Source organism: Leiobunum rupestre, chromosome 8 (genome assembly GCF_980474605.1).
Source record: "Leiobunum rupestre chromosome 8, qqLeiRupe1.1.hap1, whole genome shotgun sequence".
Taxonomy (NCBI): Eukaryota; Metazoa; Arthropoda; class Arachnida; order Opiliones; family Sclerosomatidae; genus Leiobunum; species Leiobunum rupestre.
Window position 1 is genome coordinate 15,304,248 of NC_143391.1, and position 11,574 is coordinate 15,315,821.

The following is an 11,574-nucleotide window of genomic DNA, read 5'->3' on the forward strand; positions in this document are numbered from 1 at the left end:
TGACAAAAATATGACCTGTGGGTCAGAATAAAGTATGCTCGGACCTATCATGGTTCAGATATTTATTATATTTGGTTTTAGATTAGATTTTTTTAGGAATAATTAAAAAAAAATTTATATTTTAGTTTTTTTCTTAAATGTTTGAAAATAATTGTAGTCAATTTTCGTCAGCTTACCGTAAATCGATAAATATAATTATCAGATGGAAATGTATATATTTTAAAACCTTTAGCGTAAATTTGAGCCTTGAAACCGTAAATTTATAAAATGTTTATATTTTGTAGAAACTTTTCAAACTCGATAGGTAGCATATTAGAATACTCTGAGTCTATATTTATGTTACGGAAAGCAAATATTAGGCCCTTTTCTTGTTGACATTTGGGGAGTCGTCTGCTACTTAATGCGTTTCAATAACATAATTTCATGGGTTAATTTTCGTACTTGATAAATTTTGTAACAGTACTACATTTAAATTTAATCACGTATTGAAGTTAAATAAAGTTACAAAGTTAATTTTAAAGGTTTAGTTTTTTATCATATCTTTTATATAACATCATTTTTAACTGGTGTTATTAAAGAATAGTTTTAAAATTTCTTACCAGTAATCTGTAGTTTTTAACTAATATTTTAAACGTTTTCTATTCGTTAATGTTATCTTTCAATCAAGAGTTCACATTTTTTTATACTTTCGGATGCATGATATTGAATAAAAGATGAAATTGCAAAACAAAATATTGGATCACGAAACTCATAGCCTGAAGGATATTAGATTTTTTTATTTAAATAGATAATTTAGTATTTTATGTCTTTTAATCAGAACAAAAATATCTAATAACGTATCGAAGTTAAATTCTGCTATTTAACACGTAATAATTTACAGTTTAATATTTTCTCAATTTACTATTACGGTTTCAATGCTCAAATTTTAGCAAAGGGTTTTAAAATATATACATTTCCGTTTGATAAATATGTTTATCAATTTACGGAAAGGTGACTAAAATTTACTACAATTATTTTCAAACATTTATGAAATAAACTAAAATATACTTTAAATTATTCCAAAAAAAATATCTCTAATCTGAAATGTAATAAATATCGGATCTTTGATAGGTCCCAACTTACTCCATCCCCCTTATATCTGCCTTAAAACTGCTTTGGTAAAAACATTTTCGTTTTAATATAATACGTGACTGACGTTAGGCCTCAAAATCTAAAGTTTTTACGCACGTTATTTGAATTTGGATGGAAAGGTTTCGCGATTCTCTGGTGAGCGTTGAAGAAAAGGGTTTTGGTTTATGATTCTGGTAGCTTATTTGTTCAAGGCTCTATAAACATTAGTGGCTTTAAAACAGAAAGACAAACATAGTTCAAGTCCCTCCTCACAAAATCTGAAAAGAGCCACCGATCACTACGCGCCACAGCATTTACCCCTAGACCCTTAAATCTGCGTGGGTTATAATTTCATCTTCCCGTCGCCGCCAGTGTTGGAAATAAGCTTTTTAAAGGTACTGGCCAATGTGACCACAATACCCCCTACTTAAAACATAATTTACTGGTCATGACCACTCTTTTCTACCACCACTTATCTCTCTCCCTCTTTTACTTTACCTTTGAAAGTGAATTGTTAATAGCAATTAGGAACTATAATGAGTTTTATTTATCACATCTTTTATTTCATCATCTTCTTGCCCTTCGAATAAAAACAGTTTAACTCCTTTCTGACCTTCTTTTTGTTCCTAAAAGCCATAAAGAAATTGCAGGATAGGCATCCATGTCTTCTACGCTTATGTTTCTTAAACATATTCTTAAGAAGAACGTCGAATTACATTACTGCCAGATTCCAGGAAATACCTTCGGTTTAGGAGTAGAAATAAGTAAAAATCCGCAATTTCATTGGCTGTGAGAAGCTGAGAGCGCAACGCTTTTATCATTTTCTCTTTTCGGTATAGAATTATACTTTTAATTAAAAATAAACTGGTCCTTATGACCAGTGAAACCCCCAGATTCCATTTAATTTACTGGTCATAGCTCAAAATAAACTGGTCTTTGACCGACGCCACCGCCTTATTTCCAACACTGGTCACCGCTAGCTTATCGACGTATATAACATTACCCAAACCCGTAGCCTATTCTCTTTATAGAATATACCCGTTTATTCGCTAGAAAATATATAAGAAAATGACGTAACCATTTTTTAGAGAAGCCAAACGCTGCGACAAAATGTGGAATATGGGGTGCCTGATAATAGACGCTAGCATAAACTCTATTTATGTCTTATTCAACTTGTTAAAAAGTTCCACGCGCGTCTTGATATTTTAGCGTAAGCGAGCTCGAGCGAATTCGCGGGTGCTCCCTGAAATAAATAAAAAATGCGCGAGCCTTTTACGCTAAAATATTAAAGAGCGCGTGGAACATTTTAACAAGTTGAACAAGACACGAATAATTTATGTTAGCGCCTATTGTTAAATATTGGAATTTTTGTCGAAATTTTATATTAACAAAAAAATTATTAAGATTATAACCTTTTACACGCGCTCATAATGTCACTTTTGAAAATGGACGGGGCAACGACATGGGATTTTTTCCTTGCCGAACTTGTTTTTTTGTCCCGTGGTTTCCTGTACATACGTAAAACATCAAGTAAAAACACCGATCCAAAAAGATCAGGAGTAGCGCGATACCTTAAGAATGAAATTTACCACAATTTTACATTTTATATAATCAGATAATAAAAACATATTTTTGGCACAAACGTATTTATTTCAAAACCCTTATTCGGCTGTGTTCAATGGATCTTTTAGTAATCACTGCGTCGGGTTTTCACGTCACTTGGCTCAACGAAGCCATCGGTAGTCATTATGGTTGCTCAATGGATTAGTGAGGTTACCACAAACGAAGAATGGCAAGATCATTAATGTGGCAATCTTAAAAAATATTGGACTTGCTGATAGTTTTGTTTCTTTCTTTTTTAAATTTTAAAAGCCACAAACCAGAAAACAGCGAGGAATATTTTAAATTTAGGTTTTTCCGCAAACAGCCTTAAGATCCTACGTTAAATTGACCAACGGACTTTTTCAGCAAATAAATATTTCTAAACGCAGCCTGTGTGTTAATATATTCCAATGGTGGTTAAGGTATAAAGAATTCCTTAATATTAATATAATTGTCTGTTCAATTTCATAATCGAGAAGCAGTTAATATTTTATTTAGAAAGCCGGAATTTGCATAATTTCCTTTGGGCGGGTTCTAAAAGGGACATTGATTAAGTAATACTCTTCTAGTTAAATTTGCGCATCGTAACAATTTTAATCTCGATCTGGAAATATTTAGCGAGGGTAAAACTATTCTAACGGGAAGTATTATTAATCCGAACGCTTTACTTATTAAAGCGACAGTGTTTCAGTGTGGCTTGTATCAAAATAAAGTACACCTGACTGAAGCTTGCAGCCGCGAAACGTTCCAGCGATGCAACAACTTTCTCAAAACTAGTCGCTTGAAATTAATTGAGAGAAGGATAGCGAACTAACAGAAATCCCAGCGCCTTCATCTAAAAGGCTTTTAAGGTCTGCCTTTCTATATTATTTACGCGGATTTTCCGGGAACTTACCACTTTATTTCGCGCTACGAATTCGCGCCATAGCGGTAAATTTTACATTAGCACAATACTTTAATAGGCTCTAGGGTCAAACGCGTAAAGATTCCTAGATTTTTACAACTTCAGAGAGAAGTGAAATACCCGGTTTTCCCTTGTACAATTATCTATCTTCCAGTCATAGAAATGTTTACTTAAATTGTATAAACGCGCAAACAAAACCCGTTTGCTCAAAAGACTCGAAACAACTCGCGAGCTATTGGTGTGAATGGGTAGGTAAAGTACCACCAGTTTTCGGAATTAGGAGAAGTCAGTTATAGTCTACAGACAACCATAGGGGCCGTTCAGAAATGACCTAATGCAGTAACAGAGGGGATGGGTCACTGAATTGTTATAATGCATATCGTTATTTTAAGTCACACTTGCAAAGTAGCACTCGTTTTTATCATTAATAATACTATGATTAGAACACTAGAGGTAATGCCATAAATAAATTGGTTTATTTTAAAATTTGTTTAATATTTTTAAGGTTTATGTTGCTATTATAATCAAAGATAAAATAAACCTCGTACCATAGATTCGTAATAACTTACTCGCGCGTGGTCAATAGCGCTTACCCACTTGCAGCGTTCATCAAAGTTGGCCGTGATAGGACAATATAGCGACCTATTTTTCGAAAGTCACGTGCCGGAAGTAAATAAACGCTTCGTTAAAAAAACGTCAATCAGAAAGCTCTAAAAATTCGAATCTAGGGTAGGAAGTTCTATATTATCTTTGATATAATTAAGGACGGTTGAGTATTTGTTACTTAATTTCTTGTCAATTTTTACTCGTGTTGAAAAAGTATGACGGTGGGGTGGCAGAGTGGTTAGCACTTTCGCCTCGCAGCAAGAGGAGCCGGGTTCGATCCCAGCCTGTGGCACTGGGTGAAAACTCGGAACAACTCCTTCTGCGTTGAGTTTGCAAGTTCTTTCCCCACTGGTTTAAGGGGTTTCCTCTTCCATAAAAACTTGTTGGGGTTAAAAGTAATAGTTAGTGTAGGGAGCTGTTGGCTCGATCAAGCGGCATGCAGAGCTTGCCACCACCCTCCTACGCATTGGAACCCGGTCACCTGAATTAATAATAAAAAAATAATAATAATAATAATCAGCTAGGCTAATACCCAATGCACCACCTTAGGCCTAAGTCATCAAGCGACTTTTGAAGCATTTAATTCAGGTGGCCGGGTTACAACGCGTAGGAGGGTGGTGGCATGCCACGCGATCGAGCCAACAGCTCCCTACACTAAAGGCTTCAAAGGTCGCTTGATGACTTAGGCCTAAGGTGGTGCCTTGGGTATTAGCCTAGCTGATTGTTATTATTATTAAATAATAAAACTTGACATAACATTTTCATCTCAAAACAGCAGTCAACTGTAATAGCCAATTAAATTAGTGCTTTATTAAAAGGCTGGCTGTTTTTGAGCGCCTTCTATCGAGCTGTAAAACTATATTATGTGAAGCTTGGAAGTTGTCGGCTTATGTTTAAGCCATGTTCGAGAGTCAAACTGTAAAATACTCTTTTATTTATTACAAGGCATGGTAACAAGTAAATTTCTCTAGAAGAGAGAATAGAAAAGATTCGACCTGCATTCGCAAATGTAGGCTTTGTCTTTAACAACATTTCCCTTTACTTCAGAGAGTTCTCTCGTTGTTTTATTATTTATTTATTAAGTTGATATTTCGCGTTACGTAATTTGCGAATAGCCCCATCCTAAAAACACTTAGATGTCAATATAGCGCGAGTCAATATAAATGGCGATTACCTTTCAATTTGCAGGGAAGGATACTAACAGTGGCATAAGTCCGCTTCTGGGAATTTTCACGGGAGTGATTTTAGCGTTGGTGGTGGGCGCCGTCATCATCGTCGTGGTCCTTCGATACCGGCGCCAGCAAAAGGAAAGAGGTAAATATATTATTTTCCGTAGCTGACGTAACGACGAGCTTCTCTGTCCATACGCGTGCATGCCAGTCGCTTTTAAATCCCTCCAATTAACTCGAATAACGGCGTCCGCGTGATAAACAAAAATATATTTACGTTTCGTTCGGCTTTTCAGGGAGCCCGTGTGACGAGGGAAAGTGAGTAATCTGAATTGGCATTTTCTGGCTTTTGTATCCGTCATTTTCGATGTTTCCCAAATGAGAAACTTCTCAATCCGGAATCGTGTCTCGGAACCCTGGGTATCCGAAGCACGGCGACCACCGGCTTTAGGAGTTTTCTAAAACGCGTTTGCGTTGCCAGGCCTACAATCTCCCGCCCTTCCTCTCGTCGTTGTTCCGTTTTGGTATACAGTGTGGCGTTACGTGTGACCAACAACGCGACCAACCCCAAACACGCGGTGCACCTTTGATATAATAAATGGAGCGGTAGGCTTACTACGTCTATGTGTGTGTGTTAATGAAAGGAATCTGTGTCCCGGGTTACTCCATATATTTGGTTTCTCCCACCCCTTCAAGGCAGATCGTCTTCCGAAGTCAAATCGGAGGGGAAGGGATTTCCATCTTCTCAGAACAGTCCAGATGTGGTCCCTTTGAGGAGTGAGTATTATGGTAAGCCATCAGTGCAGAGGCCGGGAATTAAGCTACCCTCCCCTCTCGCCCTAACCACCGCTACCCTCTTTCGCTTTGGAATTTCCCTTCAAACGACCCCCGATCTCGAGCGTGGCGCGGCTCGTTCAAAAATTCTCGCCCTTAATCCTTCGATAAGGGTCCGAGTTTCAAAATCCTTCGGATCCCTTTTCGCTTGTTTCCTTTTTAACTGGACCGCGATAAAATCCGACAACCTGTACGCTCGGTCTCTTTTACAAGAACCGACAAAGTCAAACAGCCCCGGCGACCGATGTCGGATATAAACCGAACGCTATTAGCCTCGCCACTTTTCCCAAATTCCAAACCCAGCGACATTCAAATATCTTCTTTGAATAGCTTAATTTTTCAGCCTCCTGAAAATGGCCACCAATTAATATTGCTTTATAGAAATATCACGCTTATTTATAGTCCTATTCATTTTATTATAATTAAATGATGTCTGTCGCTTACTTTAATCACGAAAAATTATAACGGGCATGTACCGAACGTTAACTAATTTTTTTGCTTTAGCAAGGAATGGGCAAAAAAGATGAAGCTTATTTTGATTCAGTTCTTTCGTGTGTACTCCTCCAGATAACTGGAACCAAGACCAGGAATGGTATCCTGTGCGATGTGTCAAAGCTACTCAAAAGTATTACGACAATCTCAATTCCAACGATAGGAGATACCACGAAGTGGAGATGAACGTCTTTCACGTAAGCCTACCACTCGCTGTCACGATACCTCGTCGCTCGAAAGACCCCGGTCAATGGAATAGATCTTAAACCCCCAGTCGCGGTAAACGCAAATATACTCGCAAAATTAGTTTTGGTTATATCATGTCCCCCGGTAAAATGGTTTTCCTTTTTTGGAGGGGCTTCTACGCGATAAACCAAGCCGGAGATATTGGGCTTGGGTAATAGGCCCGTACATATCGCGGGCGGGTGGAAGAGTCTCTGGGCGAAAACCGTAAAACGTTTCAACGGTGACCAAAGGAAATTTAAATGGAATGCATTATATAGAATATCACCAAACCAATACGACGAAGCTCCTTTGAAACAGTATATATCTAAAATCGTAAAGGCTTTCGTATACGTATATAAAATGGAAAAAATAGTGGACCCATAGAAAAAGAAATCGCGTGGTGGGGTGTTCTTTCGGCGAAGTCCCTCGATATAAAAAATAAATGGCCGAAAATAAAATGGGAGAAGAAAGATGGAATAAAAAACGAAATATTCTTCCGAAGGATTCCCAGGAGATTCCGTCGGAGGAAGAGTCTCATCACCGCCTGTACGTGGAACAGCCGAGCTTCCAGGCGCACCGCTTGCCTTACCAGGACAGGGACGAAATCCAGTGGCCCGAAACGCTAGTCGATAGCGAAAGGCGCTACTGCCAAACCCGCAGCACCGACGTGACCAACACACCGTGCAGCTCCTATTACGACGAAATGGAGGTGAGTCTTACCTTCGTAACACCGTCAACCCCGATAGACCCGACGTAACCCTTTTACGGCGAAGGACAGTATAGAAAAAAAGATTTCTTCGGGGAGCGCGTGATAAGTCTTCGGACGTGATTGAAGGTATTTATTCGCCATTAAAGGTCGGGAGGGGGGCCTAAACGTTGGACGGAATAAGCGTATAAATCAAAATTAATCACGGCCGGTCGTCCCCCCCCCCTAGTAGAACCCCCTTCGCCAACAAGCGGCCAAATATGAGATATCAAGAGGCAAAATCTCTCAAGTGACAAATTGTTATTCGGAGGGAAGGGGTGCCGTAATCCTTTACCCGTTTTCGGAAAAGCTAATAAGGTCGGGAGAGAAAACAAGGGTCGCGCCACGATGATTGCGGGCGTTCGGCGGCCGCTGTCGGAAAAGGAACGAACGCCTCGGAATGGAAGAGAAATTTGTTTGTTAGGAAACTTGTCCTGAATAAATTTTCCGTAAACAAGGGGAAAGCGGGGTTTGGATGTGTATTAATTGGAAATGAGCCTGATACGGGTGAAAGAGTACCCCCCCCCCCCTTCCCGAAATACGACTGCCTTAAAGACGAATGACTCTTCGGAGAGAACTTTAACAAGTCGCGGCGGGAAGGCTGTAGCCTATTGCTGATAATAAAACTAAATAATGGAAACTGAGTCTTTTAACTAAAATTAAATTATGTGTTTTCTAAGACCCGAGTGAAAAACTTCGCGACTCCACTCAAGCACGCAAAATAAAGTACATTTCGTCATTTAAATAATAAAATAATAATAAATGAAGAAGTCGAACTTAATTTAATATTTCCGAAAAAATATTAAGAGATTGAAATGACAACGTTCTTAAATTACGGTCGTTACAGTTTTCAACCGCAAAATTGAATTATTTATAACGGATTACCGGGAAATTGAAATGCCTCCAAACCTCCGCGAAATTAAGCAAGGGACATATTTTGCATTGTCGCGAGTCACGTAGGGCAGATTAAGAATTTCTCCGCGAACCCACTCGTGTTATACTCGAATATTTAAGCCAAGAGCGATTTTCATTTCTCTCCGCCGGGATAAAAATAATATTTGGCCAGAAACTCGGGTTGAGAATATTAGCTTTTAGCGAAATTTTGGGAAAATAAAAGAAACCTGCTAGAACGTGAGTACCTGGACGGTATATAGAGCTCGCCCTATCACGCATTTTTGAAACTAATAACGGGAGTTTGCGTGGCTGATAATAAAAGAGGCATAAACCATCGAAAAGGTCTATGGTTCGAGCGTCATTTCCTAAATAGTTTCTTCACTAAAGTTGAAATATCAATGTAGCTCCCAAAGTCTTAAAACACGAAATAGTGTAGCTCCCAAAGTCTTAAAACCCGAAACAGTGTAGCTCCCAAAGTCTTAAAACCCGAAACAGTGTAGCTCCCAAAGTCTTAAAAGTCGAAATAGTGTAGCTCCCAAAGTCTTAAAAGTCGAAATAGTGTAGCTCCCAAAGTCTTAAAAGTTGAAATAGTGTAGCTCCCAAAGTCTTAAAAGTCGAAATAGTGTAGCTCCCAAAGTCTTAAAAGTTGCAATAGTGTAGCTCCCAAAGTTTTAAAACTCGAAATAGTGTAGCTCCCAAAATATGACATTGTTGTAATTCTTATTTCAAACGTCACCCTTCCGCGTTTCGCAATTTTTATGGAGTCTATGAGAGATACCGCAATGATTTGAATGTCTGTTAAGGGGAGGAGACTATTGGTAGACCGTGAGGTGAAATAACGTTAAACATCATCCTAAAATATTAATTTCCCCTAATATAAGTATGAATAAATGCACTTTTGGGTATGGTATGGGATCGAAATAATTTTCAGTTTGAAGTCAAAATGAATAAAATAAAATAATAGACAAATCATTTTTTGGTTAGTCCACGTGTGACGCGGGGAATCTATTGTTTCCGCTCCAAAAAGCAGCCTTGTTCAATTAACATTTTTCAGCCCTCTTCCCACCCCGTTCTTCTCCCTTCCGGCAGGTTCCTCCGTGGCCGAGTCACGACGTACGAATCAAATCCACCATGATTTAAAATATATGAAACTTCTACCAGCTGTGCCGGATATATGAATTACCGATGAGCGAGATAACGCACGGACGTACCGAAAAAAAAGCCTAACGCGAGCCAAATATATAAATATAGAAGAAAAAAATATATAAATGTGGAAATGCGCGAGTGAAGAGCGACAGGGTAAAAAGAAATGAAAAGAAGAACATCCGCGCGATGAATTTTCGCAGCAGTGATATTCCTACTCAATATACGCGGACAGTGTCGACGATGGTCGCGGGTTCCCAAGCCGAAACTATTTTCAACACTCGGATCGATCCGGTGATGTGACAGCGAGGACTCACGCGTCTCTCTTCCCCCCTTTACTCGCGCACTCGACGGAGAGTGAATCGGACCTTTTTTCATACTATTTCTTCATTTTTGTCGAGGCTTTTTCATCTTTTATCAACGCTCGAAAGAACTAACCGATTTCTCTCCCTCCTCCCCGCAAAAGGAATAAAATTAATCGTGTTTCATTATGAAAAAAAAAACACACACACATCGATAACTCCGAAACATTTCGAAAATATATATATTTCGCGCGAGCCAAAAAAAAATAATAACGATGATAAAAGAGATTTAGTTGTGCCTTTTTACAATTACAAAAACTTTTACGTGGAAGAAACAATACGGTAAAAACGATTCGAGAAGAAGACCGGCGATTGCGAACGAACGATCATTCTGACACGCGATAATCGAACGAATCGCGGGAAGCTAATGTTGAATGAAGAATTTTATTTAATTTGAACCGACAGTGTATACGTTTGGACGCTGCTTGTATAAATTATATAAAACAAAAACCAATCCATATATCGAGTTTTAAACGTCTTCGTACCATTCTCTACCCACCAAAATAAACGAGTCTGATTAAGACAAAAATATGTACATATAACTTCAGCGAATTGGATATATAAATATAATTAATTTCTTCTAAGAAGAGACCGGATTGTTCCATCTTTACGCGTCGTCCATCGCGATTCCGTAACCCGGACGTGTTCGGCTTCTACGTATGGCTTTGCTTCCGTACGGAGTGGCGATGGACGGCGACATTAACTCCCCGTTTTCCAAATATAAACCTTCCGAATCAAGTCCCGTCTACCATTAGCGAAACAGAGGACCTCCTATCTATAGTCCGAACTATACGCGTACAATTATCGCCAATTGGTAAGGAAGTCGAACGCCCTTCGAAAAGACTCATTTAGTGTTTTACGTAAAACTGTATTTAGAAGAAACGTTAGTCCCGGAGAAGAACGAGTCCAACCAATAAAACAATAGGCCAACAGGATGGGACTTAGTTCTACAGTTAAGGGAAATTTACGTCGAAGAAACGAAGACATTCCAAATAATAACGCGAATTTATATATTAGTTAAGATTATCTACCAATAAAACAAACAATACGGAAAAAATGTGTTTTCTTTTATATAAATCCATAAATAGGTTAACGTAATAGAAAATACAAAAAAAAACACTCTACGCTTTTCTCATTACATAGGTAGATAGAAGACAGGAAAACAAATATGAAACATAACGCGATTGTTAAACGGATTTCAATGTGTTAAATATTTAAAAAAAATCACGGTTCATCATTTCTGATTTCATTGTGTAAAGGCTGATTTTCCACGTATTTTTGTTACCAATAAAAAAAGCGATTAAAAAAATTAAAACCTTTGATTAATTTCACGCTACGATCAATTCACCAAATTTTATTATTTCGCGGAGGGGTACGTGGGTGTGGGCGAATCGAAAATTAAATTCTTCGTTAATCCACGCTCGACGTGTCTTTCCACGAAAGAAGAATTCGGGGCCTGTTCCCCCGTATCGAAAACTTCAGTTTTCC

General features: G+C 38.4%; 1 protein-coding gene across 3 annotated transcripts in view; it reads left to right on the plus strand.

The window, feature by feature from the left end:
* LOC149932473 (kin of IRRE-like protein 1) overlaps window positions 1–11,345 on the plus strand; it is a 70,914-nt gene extending 59,569 nt beyond the window's left edge. The window contains exons 10-15 of one of the 3 annotated variants that reach the window (XM_090156139.1): window positions 5,411–5,536; window positions 5,688–5,709; window positions 6,092–6,168; window positions 6,793–6,914; window positions 7,445–7,651; window positions 9,636–11,345. In XM_090156139.1, the coding sequence (XP_090012265.1) occupies window positions 5,411–5,536; window positions 5,688–5,709; window positions 6,092–6,168; window positions 6,793–6,914; window positions 7,445–7,651; window positions 9,636–9,716 (635 nt within the window). In that variant the 3' untranslated portion in view covers window positions 9,717–11,345. Of the gene's footprint in view, window positions 1–5,410; window positions 5,537–5,687; window positions 5,710–6,091; window positions 6,169–6,769; window positions 6,915–7,444; window positions 7,652–9,635 lie in introns of those variants that run through there. The other 2 variants (XM_090156141.1, XM_090156140.1) reach the window with 2 other exon arrangements.
* The last annotated feature ends 229 nt before the right edge of the window (window positions 11,346–11,574 follow it).